Below are 27,561 nucleotides of genomic sequence, written 5' to 3' on the forward strand. Positions count from 1 at the left end.
TTTCTTTCTTTCTTTCTTGACTTTTTGCCTTTAGATTCTTCAAACATCATCATTAATGTGGAAAACAGTCCACACGGTCTCATTTAAAATATGTTCTCACCTTATCAGGAGTGCAGGTAAACTCAACGTTTTCTTTCTTTGAGCCTTGACACATGAATTTCACTTCCGGCTTCTGGACGCGTTCTGAGTGAAGCAGATCTGATTAGATCGACATTAAACGACGTGGAAGAAGAACAGAACAGCGACCTGAACATGATCTGTACTCACCTAACACACATAAACGGATGCTCGTCAAAGTCACGGCTGACGTTCCGTCTGGTTTGTAAACTTGTGGTGTGTAGCCGCCTTCGTCTGCTTTCATCACATTGGTCAGTTTCAGGGATCCGTTGCCCTGATCAATATCAGCGGTTTTCTGTGTGATAAACTTCTGGCCTCTCCTATAAATTATATTGTCATAGTCTCTCCACCATTTCAAACCATTCACTCCAGAGTCTGTCCACTCGTATTTCAGCTGGATGGTGACGCTGTCCCCCACGGCGGCGTATTGGTCGCAAACATCCTTAGAGTCTACGGAGGCAGAACCACAAGTTAGACGTCAGTTGTGTTACGAAAACCAGAACGATGTGAAACAAATTCAGAAATTTTAAACAGCAAAATGAAGAGCTAGTTATTTAGCTTTTTGTGTGTCTTTGTTGTGTCATTTGTGTTATTTGAGCAGCCCCAGTCTATTTTTTCTGTGATGTTTGTGTGACTTTTGTATCCTTTTGTGTCATTTTGTACCGTCTTGTGTCATTTGTGCGTTATTTAGGCATTTTTTGTGTGATTTTTCTTATCTTTTTGTTTGATTTTTGCATCTTTATGTGTCATTTGTGTGTTATTTAAGCATCTTTTTGTGTGATTTTGTGTCTTTCTGTACTATTTCAGCATCCGTTTTGTCATTTGTGTGATTTTTGTGTGATTTTTGTGCCCTTTTATGTCATTTTGTACCATCTTGTGTCATTTTTGTGTTATTTAAGTATCCTTTTGTGTGATTTTTGTTTTTTGGGTCCATTTTGTGTCATTTTTTGTCTTTTTGTGTTATTTCAGCATCCTGTTGTGTCATTTTTTTTGTCTTTTTTACATTTAAACACATAATTTTTGTGTCTTTTTGTGTAAGTTGAGCATCCTTTTGTCTCATATTTGTGTCATTTTCAAGTCATTTTAACACCTCTCCATGTCATTTTGTGTCTTTTCGTGTCTGTTTGTGTGTGTGTTTTATGTCATTTTCATGACATTTTAACACATCTGTGATTTTTGTGTGCTTTTGTGTCATTTTTGTGTGTTTTGTTGTCATTTTCAGGTTATTTCAATGTCTCTCCATGTCATTTTGTATCTTTTTGTGTCATTTTGTATCATTTTGTACCAATTTATGTCATTATTGTGTCATTTAAGCATCCCTTTGTGTCATTTTTGTGTCTTTTTGTGTTATTTAAGCATCATTTTGTGTCTTTTTGTGTCATTTTTGTGTCTTATTGTGTCATTTTTGTGTGTTGTGTGTTTTGTGTCATTTTATGGTTTTTAGTGCCATGTTTGTGTTATTTAAACATCCTTTTGTGTCATTTTATGTCCTTCTTTGTCCTTTTTGTGAGTTTTTGTGTAGTTTTCTTGTCATTTCAACACCTCTCCATGTCATTTTTGCCTCTTTTTGTATCATTATTGTGTTATTTAAGCATGTTTTTGTCATTATTGTTTGTTTTTGGGTCTTTTTCATGTCATTTTAACACCTCTCCGTGTTATTTTTCTGTTATTTAAGTGCCCTTTTGTGTCCATTTGTGTCTTTTTGTGTGTTTTCATGTCATTTCAACACCTCTCCAGGTCATGTTGTGCATTTGTGTGTCATTTTTGTGTCTTTTTATGTCATTAGTGTGTTCGACACATTGATAAATATCCATGATGGAACTTTTTTCCCCAAAGCTTCGGTCCTTCTGGCGGCTGAACTGATCCAAACGTGGAGAAGATGAACCAAGCGGCCGATTCAAACCGGGAAGACGAGGAATGTTTCGGGCTCGTACGTTGGTCTGAGATCGGGTTTGTTTGTAATTTCCTCAGCGCTAAAACGAGATGTTGTTTTCAGATCACACCACATGAAGCGGAGTCAGAGGAACCGCCGTCAACCAACACACCAGGGTGAGGGTTAGGGTGGTCTCATGTTTCGTCTGCAAACCAGCTGGAGCTGGTGAGATGTTAAAGCACACAAGCCCTCAGTGGTTCCTGAGCTAGAAATGAGCTTTTTGTCCATTTTTAGAACATTTTGTGTCATTTTGGACCATTTTTGTGTCTCTTCGTATCATTATTGTCTTATTTAATCATAATTGTGTCATTTTGTGTAACTTAAGCATCACTTTATGTCTTTTTGTGCATTCTTGTGTCATTTTTGTGTGTTTTTGTGCCACTTTTATGTAATTTTAACACCTCTTCATGCTATTTTTTTGTTATTTTCACGCCTTTTTGTGCCATTATTGTGTAATTTGAGCATCCTTTTGTGTCCTTTTCTGCCATTCTAACACCTCTCTGTGTCATTTCTGTCTTTTTATGGGGTTTTGTGTCATTTTGTGTCATTTAGGCACCCTTTATGTCGTTTTTGTGTCTTTTTGTCATTTTAACACCTCTCCATGCCATTTTGTATCATTGTGTTATTTAAACATTGTTTTGTGTCATTTTGTGCCTTCTTGTGTCATTTTTTGTGTATTTTTGTCATTTTGAGCCTTCTTGTGTCATTTTTGCATTATTTAAGCATCCTTTTGTGTCATTTTTGTGTCTTTGTTTGTCATATTTGTGTTATTGTCACATCTTTATGTGCCGATTGAGTATTTTTATGTGATTTTTGTATTTTTTTGTGTTATTTTTGTGTTATTTAAGGATTCTCTTGTGTGTTTTTGTGCATTTTTGTCATTTTGTGTCACTTAAGGACCCTTTTTTGTTTTTTTGTGCCATCTTGTGTTATTTTTATGTGTTGTTTTGTCATTTTGTGCCTTTTTGTGTATTTTCTTATCATTATTGTGTTATTTAAGCATTCATTTGTATTATTTGTGTGCCTTTTTGTGCCATGTAACCATCCTTCTGTGTCATTTTGTGCATTTTTGTGTCATTTTCATGTCATTTCAACACCTCTCCGTGTAATTTTCGCGTCGTTATTATATAATTTGAGCTTCCTTTTGTTTGATTTTTGTGTCTTTTTGTGTAATTTTGTATCATTTTTGTGTTTTCTGTGTCATTGAAGCATCCTTTTGTGTGTTTTTGTGCCATTTTAACACCTCTCCATGTAATTTTTGTGCCTTTTTGTGTCATTATTGTGTTATTTAAGCATTCCTTTGTGTCTTTTAGTGTCATTTTTTGGATTCTTGTATCATTTTTGTGCATTTTTGTGTCGTTTTGTGTCTTTTTTGTGTCATTATTGTGTTATTAAAGCATCCCTTGGTGTCTTTTAGTGTCATTTCGTGCATTTTTGTGTAATTATTGTGCTATTTAAGTGTCCTGTTGTGTCTCTTTGTGTAATTATGCATCATTTCCATGTCATTTTAACACCTCTGCATGTCATTGTGTCTTTTTGTGCAATGTTTGTGTTATTTAAGCATCTTTTCGTGTCATTTTTGTGCATTTTTGTGTCATTTTGTGCCATTTTAACACCTCTCCATGTCATTTTTGTACCTTTTTCTGTTATTATTGTGTTATTTTATGCATCCTTTTGTGTCTTTTTGTGCCTTCTTGTGTCATTTTTGTGTCTTTTTTGTGTAATTATGCATCATTTCCATGTCATTTTAACACCTCTGCATGTCATGGTGTCTTTTTGTGCCATGTTTGTGTGATTTAAGCATCTTTTCGTGTAATTTTTGTGTCATTTAAGGATCCGTTTGTGTCATTTTTTTATCATTTTCTGTCTTTTTTGTGTCATTTTGTGTCATTTTGTGTCATTTCCATGTCATTTTAACACCTCTACATGTCATTGTTGTGCCTTTTTGTGTCATTATTGTGTCATTTAAACATTCCTTTGTGTCTTTCAGTGTCATTTTGTGGCTTCTTGTGTCAATTTTGTGTAATTTTCTGTCTTTTTGTGTCTTTTTGTGTCATTTCCATGTCATTTTAACACTTCATGTCATTTTTGTGCCTTTTTGTGTCATTATTGTGTCATTTAAGCATTCCTTTGTGTCTTTTAATGTCATGTTCTGGCTTCTTGTGTCATTTTTGTGCATTTTTTTGTGTAATTTTGTGTCTTTTTTGTGTCATTATTGTGTCATTTAAGCATTCCTTTGTGTCTTTTAGTGTCATTTTGTGGCTTCTTGTGTCAATTTTGTGTAATTTTCTGTCTTTTTGTGTCTTTTTGTGTCATTTCCATGTCATTTTAACACTTCTCCATGTCATTTTTGTGTCTTTTTGTGTCATTATTGTGCTATTTAAGTGTCCTGTTGTGTCTTTTTGTGTAATTATGCATCATTTCCATGTCCTTTTAACACCTCTGCATGTCATTGTGTCTTTCTGTGCCGTGTTTGTGTGATTTAAGCATCTTTTCGGGTCATTTTTGTGTGTTTTCGTGTCGTTTCCACATCATTGTGACAGCAGCTGATGGGATTATAATGTAGATGCTAATTCAAACGTTTCAGTGGTGTCTTTGGGGCTGGTTTTTCTTTCACCTCCTCTGCGTTTGTGCATAACACATGAAACTGTGCAGCTCTCAGTGGTGATGGTGATGCTACTTCCTGTTGTGCGCTCCGACCACATCGAGCCACAAGCAGCTCAGAGTCGTCTTTTTGCACTCTTCGGTCGCTCCAGCAGCCGTGAAGCCACACGAGCTGTTATTATTAAACATCTAAAGATCTGAAGGCTGAGGGAGTGGAAACGTTTCAACGAGGATCCAGTTCTGAGTAAAATCAGTGATTTCTAAATTCTGAGAAGGGAGATTAATGGGAACATGAGCCATGCAGTCAGCCTCAGTCATTTCCAGAACCACTGGAAAATAAACGTTTCAGCCGTTTTCCAAACACTTCATCATCTGAAAGCCCACAGTGGTCAGTGAGTGTCAAACACCATCTGCTCTGCTGGATCAAGGTTTCATCTAAAATGATCAATTCTGAAGCGTCTCATTTAAAAATACGACAAAACCAAATCATTTTCATGTCATCTGAACACGATTCTCTGTCAGTTTGTGACACAGAATTGTGCCATTTTTCTTTTTGTGTAATTTTTGTGTTATTTCCTGTCATTTTTCTGCTTTTTAAGCATCTTGTTGTGTCACCTTTGTGATTTTTTTCTGTAATTTTGTGTTATTTCAGCATCTTTTTGTCTTTTTTGGTGTGATTTTTTGTATCCTTTTGTGTCATTTTGTACCATCTTGTGTCATTTGTGTGTTATTTCAGAATCTTTTTGTGTCATTTGTGTGATTTTTGTAGGATTTTTGTATCTTCTTGTGTCATTTTGTATCATCTTGTGTCATTTTTGTGTTATCTAAGTATCTTTTTTGTATGATTTTGTGTCTTTTTGTGTTATTTCAGCATACTTTTGTGTAATTTTTGTGTCATTTTGTGTCATTTTGTACCATCTTGTGTCACTTTTGCGTTATTTAAGCATCCTTTTGCGTGATTTTTTGTTTTTTGTGTCCATTTTATTTCACTTTTTTGTCTTTTTGTGTTATTTAAGCATCCTGTTGTGTCACTTTTGTGTCTTTGTATGTCATATTTGTGTTGTTTTAGTATTTTTATGTGCTGTTTGTGTCTTTTTGTGTGATTTTTGTATCTTCTTGTATTATTTTTCTGTCATTTAAGCATGATTTTGTGTCGTTTTTGTGTCTTTTGTGTCATTTTTGTCGCTTTTTGTGTCTTTTTGTGTTATTTAAGCATCTTTTAGGATAATTTTTGGCTCTTTTTCTGTGATTTTTGCATGATTTTTGTGTCCTTTCGTGTCTTTTTGTACCTTCTTGTGTTATTTTTCTGTCATTTAAGCATCATTTTGTGTCATTGTTGTGTATTTTGTGTGATTTTTGTAGCTTTTTGTGGCTTTTTGTGTCTTTTTGTGTTATTTAAGCATCTTTTGGGATAATTTTTGTCTCTTTTTCTGTGATTTTTGCATGATTTTTGTATCCTTTTGTGTCATTTTGTATCATCTTGTGTCATTTTTGTATTATTTAAGCATCCTTTTGTGTGATTGTTGTCTTTTTGTGTTCACTTTGTGTCATATGTATATCTTTTTGTGTTACTTAAGCATCCTTTTGTGCCATTTTTGTGTCATTTATGCATTATTTTGTGTTACTTTAACTCTTTGTGTCATTCTAAGTGCGTCATGCTGACAGAAGTCATTTCTGATTCTCTCTTTCCTCGTGTTGTTCTGTTGAAAAGTGAAGCAACAGTGAGAACTAAACATCCAGAAACTAGTTGTGGTTTAGAGGGTTGCATTTTGTGTGTCACTGTCATCAGAAGAAAGCGTCCTAAAAGTCGTGCTTATCAGCGGACACAATGAAACTGCAAATATCAAGGTTGAAAGTTCACTTCTGAATGCGATTCAGTTAAAAAAACAAATATTTATCGATGGATTCCATTTGATTTATGGTTGAAAATGCTGCAAATACAAACTTTAAGGTTCATTTAGGCTCATAATGCTACAAATATTAACTTTATATCAGGATTTAAGGTTCATTTAGGTTCATAATGCTACAAGTATTAATTTTATATCAGGATTTATGCTTCATTTAGGCTCATAATGCTACAAATGTTAACTTTATATCAGGATTTATGCTTCATTTAGGTTCATAATGCCACAAATATTAACTTTATATCAGGATTTATGCTTCATTTAGGCTCATAATGCTACAAATATTAACTTTATATCAGGATTTAAGGTTCATTTAGGCTCATAATGCTACATGTGGACTCTAACAGTCTGATTTATGACACAGCCACAGACTTATTGTTCATGATTTTCAGTAAAACATGAGAATACAAAGGAAAAGGTCAAAGCATGATGCAGAAACGTTGTGACATCAAACTGAGAGGAAATGAAATCATGCAATCCACAACATCTGAAGGAGGACTCACCCCCAGCTAAGTTAACAAATGTTTTTATCAGCTTTTTTCATTTAATCATGACTGCGTGTCCTCTCACACTGGGTCTATTTAAGTCTTATTTATCTCAGACGATCCACAGAGCTAATACTGACAGGATTTATTAACCTGGAGAGGAGTGAAAATGACAGAAAAGGGCACAAAAATGACACAAAATAACAGGAAAATCACACAAAAAGACAAAAAAGACATGAAAATTACATAAAATGATGCTCAAATAACACAAAATTGACACAAAACCCCCCAAAAATGACACGGAGAGGCGTTAAAATGACATGAAAATGACATAAAATCACAGAAAAGTGACACAGAAAGGCACAAAAATGAAGCCAAACAATGCTTAAATGACACAAAACTGACAAAATCACACTTAAAGACACAGAAATGTCATGGAGAGGTGTTAAAATGACACAAAATGATCCTTAAATGACACAAGAAGACACAAAATCACACTTAAACACACAAAAATGTCATGAAGATGATACAAAAAGGCACACAATGACACAAAAGGACTCTTAAATAACACAAAATGGCACAAAAAGCCACAAAAAGCCACAAAAATGAAATGAGGAGGTGTTAAAATGACATGAAAATGACAGAAAAAGGCTCACAGTGACAAGAAAGGATCCTGAAACAACACAAAACTGACACAAAATCACACAAAAATGACAGGAAAATGACACAAAATGATGTGAAAATGACAGAAAAGGATGCTAAAATCACATAAAAATACCACAAAATGACACAAACATGCACAAAAAGGCACAAAAATGAAAAGGAGAGGTGTTAAAATGAGAGAAAAGGGGACGCAATGACAAAAAAGGATCCTGAAACAACACAAAATAACACAAAATCACACAAAAATGACACAAAATGCACAAAAGGATGTGAAATGATGCAAAAGGATGCTAAAGTCACACAAAAATACCACAAAATGACAAAAAAATGCACAAAAATGAAATGGGGAGGTGTCAAAATGACATGAAAATGACAGAAAAAGGCACACAGTGACAAGAAAGGATCCTGAAACAACACAAAACTGACACAAAATCACACAAAAATGCACAAAAGGATGTGAAAATGACACCAAAGGATGCTAAAATCACACAAAAAACAAAAAAGTGACATGGACGGGTGTTAACATGACATGAAAATGACAGAAAAAGGCACACGATGACACAAAAGGATGCTTAAATAGCACAAAAATAACAAAAAAATGACAAAAATGACAAAAAAAATTACACAAAAATGGCACAAACAGATGGAGAAGTGTTAAAATTACTTGGAAATGATAGAAAAAGGCACACAGTGACAAGAAAGGATCCTGAAACAGCACAAAACTGACACAAAAAGACACAAAATCACACAAAAAAGGTACAAAAATTAAATGGAGAGGCGTTGAAATGGCATGAAAATGCCACAAAATGCAAAAAATGACATGAAAATGACAGAAAAAGGCATACAATGAGAAAAGGATGCTTAAATAACACAAAAATAACACAAAAAACGACACGAAAATGACAAAAAGATGGAGAAGTGTTAAAATTACTTGGAAATAATACAAAATCCCACAAAAACAGATAAAAATGACACAAAAAGGCACAAACATGACACAAAGCAACGCTTACATGAGACAAAAAGACACAAAAATCACAAAAGGATGCTTAAATAACACAGAAATAACACAAAAAATGACACAAAAATGACACAAAAAGATGGAGAAGTGTTAAAAATTACTTGGAAATAACACAAAATGACACAAAAACACACAAAAACCGATAAAAATGACACAAAAAGGCACAAACATGACACAAAGCAATGCTTAAATGAGACAAAAAGACACAAAAATCACCAAAAGGATGCTTAAATAACACAGAAAGGCTGAAAACGTGTTATTAAAGAAAGCAGGTCAGAGACACAGAATGAGGTCTGATCTGTTAATGAGTGGGTAAACAGCCCTCCTCTTCCTGCCTCTCTGCTCCACTCTGACATTTACAGTCGTCTCTTTTCACGGCTGAACTCTGCTGTCAGCTCTGATGTGCTGCCTGTGTGCAGTGTGGATTTCTGTTTGGTCTGTGGCTCAAATGTTCGTGCACGTCGCTGCTGGTCCTCTGCAGCTTCGTTCACACCAAAGTTTCCACAGCAGCAGCAGCTTTGATGACATCAGCAGACCGAGGTTTGAGGCCAAAAGGAGGCCAGGTGGAGCTCAAACCGACTGAAGAAGACACGCTAAACTGGTCATCGGTCAGTCCGACACTTCACCGGCTCCTTTAGCCTCTAACTGTGGCTTCATTTGAGATAATAAGAACAGAAAATCCTGCAGCTGGATGGAAACACGACGACCACGAAGAGGGAGAGAGACAAAAACAGCACAAAATGACACAACAGTGACACAGAACCTAAAAAGAGAGATAAAAGTAAAGCAAAAAGGTGGGAAAAATGAAGAAAAATGACAGAGAGAAGTTAAAATGACATGAAGACGACACAGAAATTAAACAAAATAATAGAAAACAGACACAAAAATGACAAATAAGACACAAAAATAACACAAAATGACAAAAATGACACAAAAGTGACAGAGAACCTAAAAAGAGAGATAAAAGAAATGCAAAAAGGTGACAAAAATTAAGAAAAATGACAGAGAGATGTTAAAATGACATGAAGACGACACAGAAATTAAACAAAATAATAGAAAACAGACACAAAAATGACAAATAAGATGCAAAAATAACACAAAATGACAAAAATGACACAAAAAAATGACAAAGAAGCATGCTAAAATTTAAGAAAAATAACAAATATGGTATGGAGAGATGTTACAATGCATGGAAATGACAAAAATGCACAAAAATGACACACAACAACAGAGATAAAAAAATTAAAGCTAAAAAAAGAGATAAAAACAACACAAAATGTTGACTAAGATTAATAAAAATGTCAGAGAGAGAAGTTCAAATGACATGAAGATAACAGAAAATGCACAAAAATTAAACAAAATAATAGATAAATTATACAAAAACGACAAATAAGACGCAAAAACAACACAAAGCAAGAAAAAGGACACAAAAAGGCACGGAAATTACACAAAATAATAGAAAATGTTGTAAAATGATGAATAAATGGCACAAAAATTACACAGAAGAGTGCTAAAGTTTAAAAACTAACACAAAAATGGCACTGACGGATGTTAAAATGCCATGAAAATAACAGAAAAAGGGGGAAAAAATACACAAAATAATCGAAAAATTGTGCAAAAATGACAAAATAGATGCAACAAACAACACAAGGAGAGAGAAATGATACAAAACAACAAAACTGGCATGAAAATGACACAAATGAATAGAAAAATGACACAGAAGGACGACAGAATGAAAAACTGACACACAAATGACACGGAGAGATGTTTAAAATGACACAAAAATGACACAAAAATGACAAAAAGTCTGACAAAAAGACGCTAAAGTTGTGTATTTCCTCGGTGTTTTTAGCTCCTGTCTCGTGTTTCTTCACTGTGGTCTAAAATCAGACTTTTTTCCTGCTTTTCTAGTTTCTGGAGGTCATTTTTGTGTGATTTTTTAGTCTCTGGAGGTCATTTTTGGGAAAATAAGACCCTGCTGGAGGGTTTTGAACCATAAAAGTTGAGTTTAAATCGAGTCTTTTGGCGTTTTCAGCGTTTAACCAGTGAATCGGCCACATTCGAAGGACTGCTTCAGCCTTTGAATCTCATTTACGGGAACTCACATGGAGGAAAAGCTGACCTTTTTCACATCACCTGGACTGAAACATTTGAGTGAAAGACGGCTGAGAGCTGAAAGCAGACGATGGATGGGATTCTTACCTGAGGAGGAGAAGCAGCAGAGCAGCAGCAGAACGACGGCGGCAGCAGACATCTTCATCCTCGTCACATTTAGCAGAAAAGTCAAAAAGCAGCAGCTTCACACCGTCGAGGTGATTTCCTGTTCAGGGTTTAGAAAGGAAGTGATCCAAGAGGCCTCAACAACAAAGAGCTCAGCAAATGTCATATTTAGATCTCACTGAAATCTGCTTCCTCTGTGCTGACAGAATAGAAACAGGCTCCTAACGGCGCTCAGCTACACCTTAAAGTGCCCTAAAATACGCCTTTAGACCGGTTTACAGCTGCTGACCGCACGAATAAAGACTAACCAGGTCTTTACTCACACCAGGATGGTGAAATAGCACAGAAAATACACAAAATGACAGAAAAATGTCAGAAAAATGAGACAAATTTACGAAAAAAAAGGACAAAATTATAGACCAGTGACACGAGAAAATGACAAAAAAACATACACAAAAAATGACTGCAAATAGAACAAGACATAAAATACACAAAAACAAGACAAAATCATGGAAAAACGACACAAAAATTAGACAAAATAATCGAAGAAATGCACAAAAAAAAAACCCAAAATAAAACAAGATCAGACAAAAATGACACAAAATAAGAGAAAATGACAAAAAAAATACACACAAAAAATGACTGCAAATAGAACAAGACATAAAATACACAAAAACAAGACAAAATCATGGAAAAATGACACAAAAATTAGACAAAATAATCGAAGAAATGCACAAAAATAAAACAAGATCAGAGAAAAATGACACAAAAGTGACACAATATACTAAAAAAAATGACAGAAAATGCATAAAAATGACAGAAAATAGAAAAAAGACACATAAAATACACAAAAAGAAGACAAAATCATAGAAAAATGACACAAAAATTAGACAAAATAATCAAAGAAATGCACAAAAAAGCACAAAAATAAAACAAGATCAGAAAAAATGACACAAAATAAGAGAAAATGACAAAAAAAATACACACAAAAATGACTGCAAATAGAACAATACATAAAATACACAAAAACAAGACAAAATCATAGAAAAATGACACAAAAATTAGACAAAATAATCGAAGAAATGCACAAAAATAAAACAAGATCAGAGAAAAATGACACAAAAGTGACACAATATACTAAAAAAAAAATGACAGAAAATGCATAAAAATGACAGAAAATAGAAAAAAGACACATAAAATACACAAAAAGAAGACAAAATCATAGAAAAATGACACAAAAATTAGACAAAATAATCGAAGAAATGCACAAAAAAACACAAAAATAAAACAAGATCAGACAAAAATGACACAAAATAAGAGAAAATGACAAAAAAAATACACACAAAAATGACTGCAAATAGAACAAGACATAAAATACACAAAAACAAGACAAAATCATGGAAAAATGACACAAAAATTAGACAAAATAATCGAAGAAATGCACAAAAATAAAACAAGATCAGAGAAAAATGACACAAAAGTGACACAATATACTAAAAAAAATGACAGAAAATGCATAAAAATGACAGAAAATAGAAAAAAGACACATAAAATACACAAAAAGAAGACAAAATCATAGAAAAATGACACAAAAATTAGACAAAATAATCGAAGAAATGCACAAAAAACACAAAAATAAAACAAGATCAGACAAAAATGACACAAAATAAGAGAAAATGACAAAAAAAATACACACAAAAATGACTGCAAATAGAACAAGACATAAAATACACAAAAACAAGACAAAATCATAGAAAAATGACACAAAAATTAGACAAAATAATCGAAGAAATGCACAAAAAAACACAAAAATAAAACAAGATCAGACAAAAATGACACAAAATAAGAGAAAATGACAAAAAAAATATACACACAAAAATGACTGCAAATAGAACAATACATAAAATACACAAAAAGAAGACAAATCATAGAAAAATGACACAAAAATTAGACAAAATAATCGAAGAAATGCACAAACATAAAACAAGATCAGAGAAAAATGACACAAAATACTAAAAAAAAATGACAGAAAATGCATAAAAATGACAGAAAATAGAAAAAAGACACATAAAATACACAAAAAGAAGGCAAAATCATAGAAAAATGACACAAAAATTAGACAAAATAATCGAAGAAATGCACAAAAAACACAAAAATAAAACAAGATCAGACAAAAATGACACAAAATAAGAGAAAATGACAAAAAAATATACACAAAAAATGACTACAAATAGAACAGGACATAAAATACACAAAAACAAGACAAAATCATGGAAAAATGACACAAAAATTAGACAAAATAATCGAAGAAATGCACAAAAATAAAACAAGATCAGAGAAAAATGACACAAAAGTGACACAATATACTAAAAAAAAATGACAGAAAATGCATAAAAATGACAGAAAATAGAAAAAAGACACATAAAATACACAAAAAGAAGACAAAATCATAGAAAAATGACACAAAAATTAGACAAAATAATCGAAGAAATGCACAAAAAACACAAAAATAAAACAAGATCAGACAAAAATGACACAAAATAAGAGAAAATGACAAAAAAACATACACAAAAAATGACTGCAAATAGAACAATACATAAAATACACAAAAACAAGACAAAATCATAGAAAAATGACACAAAAATTAGACAAAATAATCGAAGAAATGCACAAAAATAAAACAAGATCAGAGAAAAATGACACAAAAGTGACACAATATACTAAAAAAAATGACAGAAAATGCATAAAAATGACAGAAAATAGAAAAAAGACACATAAAATACACAAAAAGAAGACAAAATCATAGAAAAATGACACAAAAATTAGACAAAATAATCGAAGAAATGCACAAAAAAACACAAAAATAAAACAAGATCAGACAAAAATGACACAAAATAAGAGAAAATGACAAAAAAAATACACACAAAAATGACTGCAAATAGAACAATACATAAAATACACAAAAACAAGACAAAATCATAGAAAAATGACACAAAAATTAGACAAAATAATCGAAGAAATGCACAAAAAACACAAACAAAACAAGATCAGAGAAAAATGACACAAAAGTGACACAGAATAATAAAAAAATGACAGAAAATACATAAAAGTGACAGAAAATAGAAACAAGACATGTAAAATACACAAAAATAAGACAAAATCATAGAAAAACGACACAAAAGTGACACAAAATAATAAAAAAAATGACAGAAAATGCATAAAAATTACAGAAAATAGAAACAAGACACATAAAATACACAAAAAGAAGACAAAATCATAGAAAAATGACACAAAAGTAACACAAAATAACAGAAAAATTACACAAAAACGAGACAAATAAGAGAAAAATCACAAAAAATGCATAAAAATGACAGAAAACAGAAAAAAGCCACATAAAATACACAACAGTAAGACAAGATCATAGAAAAATGACACAAAAACAAGACAAAATAATAGAAAAATTACACAAAAACCACAAAAAAAATGACAGTAAATAGAAAAATACACAAAAATATGATAAAATCATAAAAAATCACTCAAAAATTACAAAAATTAGACTAAATAATAGATGAATGTACAAAAATGAGACAAAATAATAGAAAAATAACACAAAAATACACAAAATAATTGAAAAAAGACAATAAATCAGTGCAGATAAGGTTCCTGAGAGTATTCCATGTTTTAGTTTTTGGTCTGTTAAGTTTTAAAAATCAAAATTAAACTTATTGACAACGACTGAGAGAGAATTCCTTCATTTCCTGTTTCTCTGCCCGATCCTCAGATAATAACAGAACAGTTTGAACACATTTAGAGCTGATAAACAACACAAACATGAGAAACAACAACAGCAGTGGAGGAGCAGTAAATCTGGACTGAAGGTTAACTCAGAGAACAAAAAGCAGAACTCACCGATTCTCCCACCGACGCAGACTGAAACTTTTCCACTTCTCACATCCTTTTAGAGCCTCGTTCTCCTTTTGGTTTCTGTTTCACCTCCTTGGAGTTGTTCCTTCTCTGCCCATGGAGCAGGTGACACATGCCTGCTGATATTCTTATTTCCTGTCCTACTTTTGGATTCATACGTGATCAGAAAAACACAAAAATGGAAATTAAGGAAAGTGTCACTTTTTGTAATTTTATTTTATTTTTTTTAGATTTTAAAGATTTTTTTAGAGTTTACAGCAACTGACTGAATGAACTGAAGATGAAAAATGTCTTTTACCAAACCAGGATATTTATAACACAAAAATGACGCAAAATGATCAAAAAATTAACACAATGACAGGACAAGAAAGGCATGCTAAAATTATAAAAACGACACAAAAATGACACAAAAAGACACAAAATACCACAAATATGATACAGAAATGACAGAAAATAATAGAAAAGGTCACAAAAAGACACAGAAAAGACATAACAAGCTACACAAAATGCAAAAAAATGACAAAAATGATCACGATTGTCATCATCAGACTGTAGCAATAGCAGCAGTGGTCCAGCAGGGGGCAGCATTACATCACACACTTTAAAATGAACTGGAATAAATGACATCACCTCCTCTACCATGGAAACTGTGTGATGTGGATCCTCGACTCATTTCCTCCCAGTCCTGTTGAGTTCACACACTAAACCTGTAAATGTTGGACAGACAGAGAAGAAGAGTAGAGTAGGACCCCCACACTGAACCTTCTCAACCGTAGAACACCACATTTCTGTGTCATTTTGTGCAATTTTCATGTCATTTTATGTAATTATTTGTGGCTTTTTATGCATTTTTGTGTCATTTTCTATTATTTTGTAACATTTCTGTGTCTTTTTATGTTAGTTTTGTGTCATTTTGTGTGAATTTTTCTCTTTTTGTACATTTTTTGTGTAATTTTATGTTGTTTTTGTACGTTTTGTGTCTTTTGTGTCATTTTCTATTATTTTGTGTCTTTATGTGTCATTTTGTGCCTTTTTATGTCTTGTGTTATTTTCTATTATTTTTGTCATTTTTGTGTAAATTTTTTGTCATTTTGTGTTAGTGTCATATTGTGTTTTTTGTGTCATTTTTGTGTCATTTTATGTCGTTTTTGTACGTTTTTACGTCTTTTTGTGTCATTTTGTGTAATATTTGTGTAATTGTATGTGACTTTTTATGCATTTTTATGTCTTTTTGTGCTATTTTCTATTATTTTGTGTCATTTTTGTGAAATTTTTGTGTCTTTTGTATCATTTTGTGTGTTTTTGTGTCATTTTTGTGTCTTTTTCTGTCATTTTGTGCAATAGTTGTGCAATTGTATGTGATTTTTTGTGCCTTTTTATGTCTTTTTGTGTTATTTTCTATTACTTTGTGTCATTTTTGTCTTTTGTATCATTTCATGTGTTTTTGTATCATTTTTGTGCCTTTTTCTGTCATTTTGTGTTATTTTGTGTCATTTTGTGTTTTTGTTTTTGTGTCATTTTTGTGTAGTTTTGTATCTTTTTATGTAATTTTTGTCCTTTTCTGTCTTTTCTGTCATTTTGGCCTCTTTTTGTGACTTTGTGTCGTTTTTTTTGTGTCATTTCATATCATTTTTGCCATTTTTGTGTCTTTTTTGTGTAATTTTTGCCTCTTTTTATGACTTTCTCTGTCGTCTGTGTGCCATTTTAAATCATTTTTGTCATCTTGTGTCATCTTTCTGTCATTTTTATCTCTTTGTGTTATTTTTGGGGATCTTTTTAGTTTCATTTTTGTGTCATCTTATCGTCTCTCTATGTTGTTTTTGCCAAAGAGTCACAACTGATTGTAGACTGAAGTGAAACAGGAGAATGAAAGTGTGAAAACTTCCTCTCCTTCCAGCTCATTTCAGTCCAGCACGGCTCGATATCTCTAGCCAGACTCTTCTCATCTGTTGTTCCCAAATGGTGGAACAAACTACCAAACTCTGTGTGTTCTGCTGAGTCCCTTTCTACTTTTAAGAGACAATTGAAGACTCAATTGTTAGAGAACACCTAGACAACTAATCTGACTCCACCTTAGGGGTGGGGGTATGGTTGGCACTTCTTCTGCAACTTGATGGCAACACCTTTGACCAATCGCACTTGAAGCACTTTTGCACTTACTACAGGTTTTTCCTTGTGTCTGAATTTTTGCTTGTGTTGTGCGTCGCTTTGGACAAAAGCATCTGCTAAATGAAATTGTAGAATTGTAGAATTGTGATATTGTTTATGTCATTTTGGTTCCTTTTTGTGCCATTTTTGAGTCTTTTCTGTCTTTTCTGTGTCATTCTTTGATTATTTCTGTGCCAATTTCATGTCATGTGTTTCTCTTTTGAGTCATTTTTGTGTCTTTTGTGAACTTTTGGTGAGTTTTGCTTGGGTTGTGACATTCTGATTTGTGTAAGTCTGGGGTTGTTGTTGTTGGTCTGTTTATACGTCTTCAGGAACCAGTGAGAAGTCCAGTAGAAGCTGTTGGTAGAAGGATTCCTGTGACCCGGACGACAAACAAAGGAAGAAGACAACAACTATTCAGCAGCAGCAGACATCAAGAACTGGACATAAGACGATCTAAGACTTTATTAGACCACAGCAGTAGGTAGCAGTAGCTAGTAGTAGGTAGCAGTAGGTAGCAGTAGCTAGTAGTAGGTAGCAGTAGGTAGCAGTAGGTAGTAGATCTAAGACTAGACTTTATTAGACCACATGAGTGTTTAGGTAGCAATAGCTAACAGTAGGTAGACTGCTACCTACTTCTATCTGCTGCTACCTACTGCTAGCTAGCAGTAGGTAGCAGTAGCTAGTAGTAGGTAGCAGTAGGTAGCAGTAGCTAGTAGTAGGTAGTAGATCTAAGACTAGACTTTATTAGACCACATGAGTGTTTAGGTAGCAATAGCTAACAGTAGGTAGACTGCTACCTACTTCTATCTGCTGCTACCTACTGCTAGCTAGCAGTAGGTAGTACTAGCTAGCAGTAGCTAGCAGTAGGTAGTAGTAGATAGAAGTAGCTAGTAGTAGGTAGCAGTAGCTAGTAATAGGTATTAGTAGGTAGCAGTAGGTAGTAGTAGGTAGTACTAGGTAGCAGTAGGTAGTACTAGGTAGCAGTAGGTACTACACTCAACAAAAATCTAAACGCAACACTTTTGTTTTTGCTGCCATTTTTATGAGATGAACTCAAAGATGTAAAACTTTTCAGACTGCCCACAATAAAAGGCAGTCTAAGGCACACCTGTGCACTAATCATGGTGTCTAATCAGCATCTTGATATGGAACACCTGTGAGGTGGGATGGATTATCTCAGCAGAGGAGAAGTGCTCACTATCACAGGTTTAGACAGATTTGTGAGCAATATTTGAGAGAAATGGTGATATTGTGTATGTGGAAAAAGTTTTACATCTTTGAGTTCATCTCATAAAAAATGGGAGCAAAAACAAGTGTTGTGTTTGTATTTTTGTTGAGTGTAAGAAGTAGTAGGTAGTAGATGTTGTGATGGAGGACTCTGACTCTGACACTTGTGACCCTGTTGTGTTAAATGGGTCTTTATAAATAGAGCAGCTGGTAGTAGGTAGTAGATTTTTAGCAGTGGGCAGTAGTAGTAGCTAGTACATGTTGTGATACAGGACTCTGAGTGAGGTACTCCAGTGATGGACAGTCATGACCTCGTTGTGTTAAATGCGTCTTTATAAATTGAGTAGTAGCTAGTAGATGTTAGTCGTAGGTAGTAGTAGATGTGTGATGGAGGACTCTGAGTCCAGTGATGGACAGTCGTGACCCTGTTGTGTTAAATGGGTCTTTATAAATAGCAGCTATGTTTCCACTGCTCTGCTCCAACATTGGACCACTTCATCTCTGAATCAGCTCAGCCAATCACAGCTCTGCTCTGGACTGCGTCAAACTAAAGCGGTGTCCTTCAGCTGGAGAGCATCTGAGGACTCTACTGGAGGATCCTCAGGTCTGGAAACATCTTTAACCTCTGCTGATGTGGAACCACGTCAGTCTGCTGCTTTACTGACCAGACCGGTGACGGTTGTTGTGTTGACTGATCTCTGAGTGTCTCGCTCGTCACCCAAACGTCCACCGACTCCAAACCGCATCACTGTACGATAATGTCCACGTCTCAGCAGGACACATGTGGACATTTGATCTGTAAAGGAAATTCAAAGATCCTTCATTTTTGGATCTTTATGTGTCATTTTTGTGTCATTTAGTGTCTTTTAGGTAGTTTTTGTGTCATTTTTTGTCATTTTTGTGTCTTTTTCTGTTGTTTTGTGTTTTTATGTGTCATTTTGTAATTTTGTGTCCCTCCTGTGTCTTTTCATGTTGTTTTATATCATTTCTGTGTCATTTTGTGTCATTTTTGTGTCTTTAATGTCATGTTTGTGTCATGTTTGTGTCATTTTGTCATTTTTGTGTCCCTTCTGTGTCTTTTTATGTTGCTTTGTGCCATTTTGTGTCCTTTTTATGTCATTTTAACATCTCTTTGTGTCACTTTTGGTCCATTTTTGTGTCATTTTGTATCTTTTTTTTCTGTCGTTTTGTGTTTTATGTCATTTTTGTGTAATTTTTCTGTCAGTTTTGTAACACATATGTCGTTTTGTGTCCTCTTTGTGTCTTTTTGTGTCATTTTAATATCTCTCTGTGTCATTTTTGTCCTTACTTTTAATTTAAGCATCTTTCTGTGTCATGTTTTCTATTATTTTGTGTGTTTTTGTGTATTTTTTGTGTTTTTTTTCTGTGTCATTATTATTACTATTTGCAGGCTGACCTATTTGGGACGATGACCTCCAACATTTCACCATAAATCCCTCCTAAACGTGACATCAGCCTCTAAACCAGGTCTTGTCCAGCGTTCTGAAGCTAACCCAGGTCATTCCCTCCATCCACATGTCCACAGTCTTTTCATGGACTGATGTGATGACACAGTGTCAGTGGAAGCTCTAATGACAGCCGCTGATAGGGACGTGTGGTTGTGTGATTAGCAGCTGTGAACTTCCTGTAATCCTCGCTGATGCAGGTTAGCCACGCTGCAGCTCACCTTCATTATTATTCTTTACTTTAAGAGAGGAATGAGTTTTTAGATGTTCATGAGAGGAAACGGACCAAAGTTACATCACAACATTTCAAGCTAGCATTTTCAGATTACAGGGTTTAGGTTTCTGTGTGTTTTTGTGTCATTTCAGAATAATTTTCTGTCACTTTTGTGCCTTTTTTGTGTTATTAAAGCATCCTTTTGTGTCTGTTTGTGCCTTTTTGTGTCATTTTGGTTATTTTCCAATCCCTTTGTGTCATTTTTGTGCCATTTTTGTGTTATTTAAGCATTCTTTTGTCTTATTTTACAATCGTTTTGTGTCATTGTCGTGCATTTTTCTGTCATTTTTGTGGTATTTTGGCTATTTTACAATCTCTTTGTGTCAATTTTGTGCCATTTTTTAATCCTTTTGTGTCTTTTTGTGTTATTAAAGCTTCCTTTTGTGTCATTTTAGTATGCCTTTGTGTCAATTGTGCCATTTAGTGTCATTTTGTGTTATTTTAGCCTCTTTTTGTGTCTTATAGTGCCTCTTTATGTCATTTAAGAATCTTTTTGTGTCATTTTTGTGTCATTTTTGTGTTCTTTTAGCATCTTTTTGTGTCTTTTTGGTTATTTTACAATGCCCTTGTGTCATTTTTGTGCGTTTTTTTTGGTCATTTTGTGTCATTTGTGTGTCTTTGTGTCATTTCTGTGTTATTTTAGCATCATTTTGTGTCTTTCTGTGTCATTTTACAATCTTTTTGTATTAATTTTATCTTATTTTTGTATCCCTTTGTGCCTTTTTGTGCCTTCTGTGTTATTTGAGCATGCTTTTCTGTCGTTTTTGTGTCATTTTGGTTATTTTCCCATCCCTTTGTGTCATTTTTGTGTTATTTAAGCGTCCTTTTGTCTTGTTTTGCAATACTTTTGTGTCATTTTTGTGCATTTTTCTGCCATTTTTCTGCCATTTAAGAATCCTTTCATGTCATTTTTGTGTCTTTGTGTCATTTCTGTGTTATTTTAGCATCTTTTTGTGTCTTTCTGTGTCATTTTTTATTATTTTACAATCCTTTTGTATTAATTTTGTGCCCTTGTTGTATCCCTTTGTGTCTTTTTGTGTTATTGAGCATCCTTTTGTGTTAATTGAGCATGCTTTTGTGTCATTTTTGTGTCATTTTTGGGCTATTTTTGTGTCCTTGTGGCATTTTTGTGCGTTTTGCCTCATTTTCCTGTCCTTTTTACACACCTCTCCATGTCACTTTTGTGCCTTATTGTGTTATTTAAGCATCCTTTTGTGCCTTTTTTTCAATCCTTTTGTCTTATTCAAGCATCTTTCAGTGTAATTTTGTGTCTTTTTGTGTCATTATTATATCATTTTAACCCCTCTCCGTGCCATTTTTGTGTCTATTTTGTCATTTTGGTGTTGTTTAAGCATCCTTTTGTGTACTTTTATATCATTTTTTCCCTTTTTTGCTGTAATGTCGGCTGCCTAATAACACCTCCATCCTCCCTGTGTGGCCGAGACGCAGATCTTTAAAGCTCAGACGTGATTTACAGACGTATTTTAAAACACTCAAATGGAAACCAGGAATGTTTCCTCCTGGTTTCTACTGCGGGACGTTTTTATTACCTGCTCAGCGCTCTGCTTTTCTAAATATTAACTCCAATTGACTGCTGTATCTGGCAGACGCTCCATGTCAGAGGATCATAATCTGCTCTAAGCCAAACTGTAGCTCTGCCATCAGATTACAAACATCAGATGGAGCCCAGTCGACCTGACTTTCTATTCTTAGAGGAATGACGAGCACGTCCAAAAATCCAGCGCTCCGGCTCGGGGCTAATTTTAGAGACATGAGCGTCTCGGGGCATTCCGAATTTGAGTGATCGTTGCCGGGCATCTCTGGGGAATGCCGTCCTTCAGAGGCGATTATTTTAGAGACGTGTCAGGGGACGACTCCGGTCAGGTGCTGGGTTTATTTCAGGAGCGTTTGTTTTATGTGGTTTTACTGAAGATGAATGACTAGCCTTACAGTGGCCCACCTGATTCATTCATTTTGTGTATTTCTCTGTCATTTAAAGCATCCGTTTGTGTCATTTTTGTGTTATTTTAGCATCCTTCTGCATCATTTTGATTATTAAAGCATTCTTTTGTGTCGTTTTTGTGTCATTTAAGCATCTGTTTGTGACATTTTGGTTATTTTAGCATCATTTTGTGCCTTTTTGTGTCATTTTCATGTCATTTTAACATCTCTGTGTGACTATTTTTTTCATTTTTGTGTAATTTTTGTGTTATTTTAGCATCCTTCTGCATCATTTTGATTATTAAAGCATTCTTTGTGTCGTTTTGTGTAATTTCTGTCATTTAAGCATCTGTTTGTGACATTTTGGTTATTTTAGCATCATTTTGCGCCTTTTGTGTCATTTTCATGTCATTTTAACATCTCTCTGTATCTTTTTGTCATTTTTGTGTTATTTTTGTGTTATTGAAGCATCTTTTTGTGACATTTCAGCGGGATTTTAGTGTCCTTTTACACCGTTTTTTGTTATTTTAGCCTCTTTTTTTGTCTTTTGTCATTTTTGAGTTATTTAAGCATTTTTTAGTGTTTTTGTGTATTTTTGTGGCACTTTCATGTCATGTCATGTCATTTTAACATCTCTCCTTCCACTTTTGTGTCATTTTTGTGTTATTTAAGCATCATTTTGTGTCTTTTTGTGTCAATTTTGAGTTTTTTAAGCATCATTTTGTGTCATTTGTGTCAATTTTGAGTTATTTTAACATCAGTTTGTGTCTTTTTGTGTCACTTTTGGGTTATTTGTGCAGAATTTTGTATTTTTTGTGTGCCTTTTTGCGTCATTTTTAAGTATTGTTAAAGCATCCTTTTGTGTCTCGCCATGTTTTTCCGTCATTTTCATGTCATTTTAACATTTCTCCATGTCACTTCTGTCATTTTTGTGTGATGTAAGCGTCCCTTTGCATCATTTTGTGTTATTTAAGCATCCTTTTGTGTCTTTTTGTGTGTTTTTGCATCATTTTCATGTCATTTTAACATCTCCCCATGTCACCTTTGTGTCTTTTGGTGTCATTTTGTGGTATTTAGCATCATTTTGTGTCATTTTTTTGTTATTTTAGCATCATTTTGTGTCTTTTAAGCCTTTTTGTGTCATTTTGGTTGTAAAAGCATCCTTTTGTGTCATTTTGAACATTTTTGCGCCATTTTCATGTCATTTTAACATCTCTTCATGTCACTTTTGTGTTATTTCAGCACGCTTTTGTGTCTTCTTGTGTCATTTTTGTGTTATTTTAGCATCACTTTGTGTCTTGTTAAGCCTTTTTGTGTCATTTAAGCATCCTTTTGAGTCATTTTGTATGTTTTTGCACCCTTTTCATGTCATTTTAACATCTCTCCGTGCCCGGTTGCTGCTGGACTGGACTCTAATGGAGGACTACTGTTCCTGTTGGATCGGTGGTGTTTCATTTGGTTGGCTTTGTGGATTATTTCTGTGACAGGTGGATACCTCAGAGCTGATATGTGATATGAGAACGGTGGCTGCTGTGGATCTGAAACAGTTATTCTGGTAAATTGGGAGCTTTAGATGTGAGACAGCCGGGCCTGGAGGAGGAGTTTTGGTCGGATCCAACAGGAAGGTGATTTACGCTGGAGGTCTAATCCTACGGATCAACGTAAGTCGATTTTGTGCATCACGATATCTATCAGTTCTTCGGAAAAGTCATGAATACCAACGACTTAATACATGTATGAGTCATTTTACAGAAAGATAACAGAATATGTTGCATTTTATTTGATCTAATTTCACTTCCATGGAGACGGCTTTCCTTTTATTCGAAGCATCAGAAGAGTCTGACTGATACTTGGGAGCCATAATGAAGGGCAAAAAGTTCGTGAATGTGGCACAATCCAAGGCAGAGAATGGAAACAACGCCGTCTAACAGCGCTCTGCGACGACGGATTCATCTTCAAATAGTTCCATGTAACTCGTTCCAACGTAATGAAGAAACACCGTAGATCAAGGATGTCAAAAAGCGAGGACCTTCTGTATTCTTCATGTTTCCAGGACAAACTGTAGGACTTTCAAGGATTCGGCTTGGAACAACCCTAGTTTGCCATAATGAAGCATTTACATTTATAAAATGTCAAACCCGAATATATTCAGTTTTCTGTCATAAAAAACAAAAAGTTTTACATTCATGATGCAGGAATCAGACAGTTTTTTCACTTTTTATCTTAGTTTAGTCAGAAAGATAGTTGATAATGTGTGAATTGTTGCAGCTTGTGAGCCGTAGAAGGTTTTAATGTTTGGGGCCGAGTGTCAGAAAACATTTAGAAACCAACATCAACAAAATAACAAAGATTTGAACATCATTGAAGGGAAATCCAACTTTTTCATGACAATGTCTAATAAAAGGACATTTATTTCCAACATAAATGTGTGATATTCATCCTCTGGAGCTTCTCCTCACATCGTCTTCCACCTGGACTGGTTTGATCGGGAGCATGAGCAACAAACATGAAAAACTGCACTTTAACATCAATGAATGACACTGAAGTTTGATCTCTACATAAATGAGACTGAGTCTGGATGTGCTGCTCTGTCATTAACTCCTGAGTTTAGGGAAAGTTCAAACTAAAGAGGACAGTTCAGATCAGACTTGAGAATGAGCTGATTCTGAACAAACATCTCAGACTTTCTGAGTTTCAGCACCTCTAGCAAGATATTTGAACAACAAGCAACTCCAGAGATCCAGAAGTTGCAGAGAGTTAGCTTTAGCTGAGCCAAAGAACATGTGGGACGCTAACCTAGCAAACATTTCAGACTTTCTCTGTGAATTCTGACAAATAATTTCCTATTTAATGACAGAGCTATACATCTGAACTCAGTCTCATTAAACAGACTCTAATTCAGTGTCATCCATTCATATTAAAGAGCAGTTACACAAAATGTTTGTTGATGAGCTCCAACAAACCTGTCCAGGTAGAAGGCCACTTTGACAAACAGGAAGTGGAAGATTCCAAGCAGATTAATAGAAGGGGGAACTGGACTGTACTAAGTGTGGTTAAATACTATGAATTACTATGACGGTTTTTTTATTTTGTTGTTTTTTTGTTGTTTTCTTAGCAACATATAAGAATTTGAACATTTTAAAAAATTCCTACACTTTTACTTGAGCAATGAAATATTATTCCATGGCATTTTTAGACCACACCTTCGTGACACAGAAAACTGGTTTTATGCTCAACATACCTGGCTTAGTCGTATGCCTTCACCCCTCAGCTGTAAAGTGTCCTGATATGTGTGCAGGGCTGCAGCTCCTGCAGACACAAATGAGTTTACGGCTACATATAGCACAACAAAACACATGTGAGTTACAGGATGAGGATAAAAAGTTTGTAAATCGGGTGACACATCAGCAGATAGGCTACCCGCTGCAACAAAGTATCAAACACAGGCCTAAATAAATAACTTCCTAAACGCGGGAAAACAAGATATGGACTAGAACAGCTAAGAAAAGACACTCACCTTAGGAACATCACGTAGGTATGGGCCCCTACACAGATTACTGCAGGTTGTAGAGACGGTGCGCTTGATTTGCTTACCCAGCTGTCCAGGAATGATATTAATAGTATCAGTTAGTATTTTGTTATACCTAATTCATGGCCACAAATTAGTGCTTTTTCATTTTGTGTTATTTTGTGCTATGTTTTTTTGTCATTTCATGTCATTTTTGTGTCATTTCTACACAGTTTAAAGGTCCCTCTGGAGGCGCTGACAACAAATTTCCTCTTTAGTGAGTGTCAGAATGTTGTGTAACTGTCAACTTGTAGGTCAAGGAGTCCATTGTGTTCTTGCCCAGATATGCATTATAATCAGCGAACATTCAGATATTTTCTCCCTTTAATTGTCTGATAGGAAATCAGCCTATTAGGAAAAGTGTCTTTTCCAGAAAAAGATGCTTGGGGTTATTTAGAAACGCCATCATGCCTCTGCAGCACATGTAACAGAGCACGTACCACTGCTCTGTTCAGTAAAACCGTCCACCACTGCCTGACCCAGCTCAGCGTCTAAATCCAACTTTGTGAAACTGTGCTCAGAAGAACTTTGATGTCATTCGTCTGTGTGCTTCAGAAGCCCATATCTGATAAAGGCTCAGACGGAGGCCTCAGGGGAAGCAGCTTTTCCACATAGCTGGCTATATGTGGAGAACAGAGAGGAAGAGAGGAAGAAAGAAAGAGAGAAAGAAAGAAAGAGAGAGAAAGAAGAGAGAAAGAAGAAAGAAAGAAAGAAAGAAAGAAAGAAAGAAAGAAAGAAAGAAAGAAAGAAAGAAAGAAAGAAAGAGAGGAGCAGCCAACAGCAGCAGGAAGACTTCCAGAGAAAACACAGCTGATATCTATCTATCTATCTAGTCAGTATCATTAGTCACTAATACTCAGTATTACTGCAGTATAATCTCAGTATTACTGCAGTATAATCTCAGTATTACTGCAGTATGATCTCAGTATTACTGCAGTATGATCTCAGTTACTGCAGTATAATCTCAGTATTACTGCAGTATGATCTCAGTATTACTGCAGTATAATCTCAGTATTACTGCAGTATAATCTCAGTATTACTGCAGTATAATCTCAGTATTACTGCAGTATGATCTCAGTATTACTGCAGTATGATCTCAGTATTACTGCAGTATAATCTCAGTATTACTTCAGTATAATCTCAGTATTACTGCAGTATAATCTCAGTATTACTGCAGTATAATCTCAGTATTACTGCAGTATAATCTCAGTATTACTGCAGTATTAATCTCAGTATTACTTCAGTATAATCTCAGTATTACTGCAGTATAATCTCAGTATTACTGCAGTATAATCTCAGTATTACTGCAGTATAATCTCAGTATTACTGCAGTATAATCTCAGGTATTACTTCAGTATAATCTCAGTATTACTTCAGTATAATCTCAGTATTACTGCAGTATAATCTCAGTATTGTATTACTGCAGTATAATCTCAGTATTACTGCAGTATAATCTCAGTATTACTGCAGTATAATCTCAGTATTACTGCAGTATAATCTCAGTATTACTCCAGTATCAGGAAGAGCTGAAGCTTCCTGTCCTTGAACGTTTCCTTCTGTTAGCTTCCAGCTGACAAATGGTCACAAACATGTCACCTGCTGCACACTTACTCTGATTCATGATGCGTGTTCTCCTCCAACACGCTAACACGGCAACACGCTGGCTCCAGCCCAAGGTTCACGGAGGGTTCACGGCTCGTTCAGTTTGTCCCACCATGACCACCGTAGGAACGTCGTCTAGCGCTGACAGACGAGGTGAGAAACTACAGGACAAACTCACCGGAGTTCAAATAGAAGATTAGCCCAAGTTGAAGTGATTTCACGAACTTTTTCAACAAGCGTCAATCCCCAAACCGAACACCTACAGCACTCCACACGAAACACCAAATGAGGAAATATCTTCTAAAAGAACGGTGTTGATCCATCCAGGAGAGTTTAAAGACTTTCAGAATGAAAACAGGATGTACTACAGCTGTTCCAGTGATGGTCTAACACCTAATAAATGAACTTTCTGGACAAGCTAGCTGTTAGATTAGCTGTGTTGCTAATAGAAGACCGTCGCTAAC

At 34.7% G+C, this 27,561-nt stretch overlaps 1 protein-coding gene across 2 annotated transcripts in view; it reads right to left on the minus strand.

Annotated features, from left to right (window-relative positions):
- si:ch211-132g1.1 (T-cell surface antigen CD2) overlaps positions 1-27,320 on the minus strand; it is a 32,500-nt gene extending 5,180 nt beyond the window's left edge. The window contains exons 1-8 of one of the 2 annotated variants that reach the window (XM_051941779.1): positions 27,107-27,320; positions 25,445-25,525; positions 25,169-25,236; positions 15,499-15,575; positions 14,854-15,008; positions 10,927-11,044; positions 268-567; positions 101-183 (exon numbers count right to left, since the gene is read on the minus strand). In XM_051941779.1, the coding sequence (XP_051797739.1) occupies positions 101-183; positions 268-567; positions 10,927-10,984 (441 nt within the window). In that variant the 5' untranslated portion in view covers positions 10,985-11,044; positions 14,854-15,008; positions 15,499-15,575; ... (1 more) ...; positions 25,445-25,525; positions 27,107-27,320. The remainder of the gene's footprint in view (positions 1-100; positions 184-267; positions 568-10,926; positions 11,045-14,853; positions 15,009-15,498; positions 15,576-25,168; positions 25,237-25,444; positions 25,526-27,106) is intronic. The other variant, XM_051941780.1, reaches the window with a different exon arrangement.
- Between the last annotated feature and the right edge of the window lie 241 nt (positions 27,321-27,561).

Source organism: Acanthochromis polyacanthus, chromosome 22 (assembly GCF_021347895.1).
Source record: "Acanthochromis polyacanthus isolate Apoly-LR-REF ecotype Palm Island chromosome 22, KAUST_Apoly_ChrSc, whole genome shotgun sequence".
Classification (NCBI taxonomy): domain Eukaryota; kingdom Metazoa; phylum Chordata; class Actinopteri; family Pomacentridae; genus Acanthochromis; species Acanthochromis polyacanthus.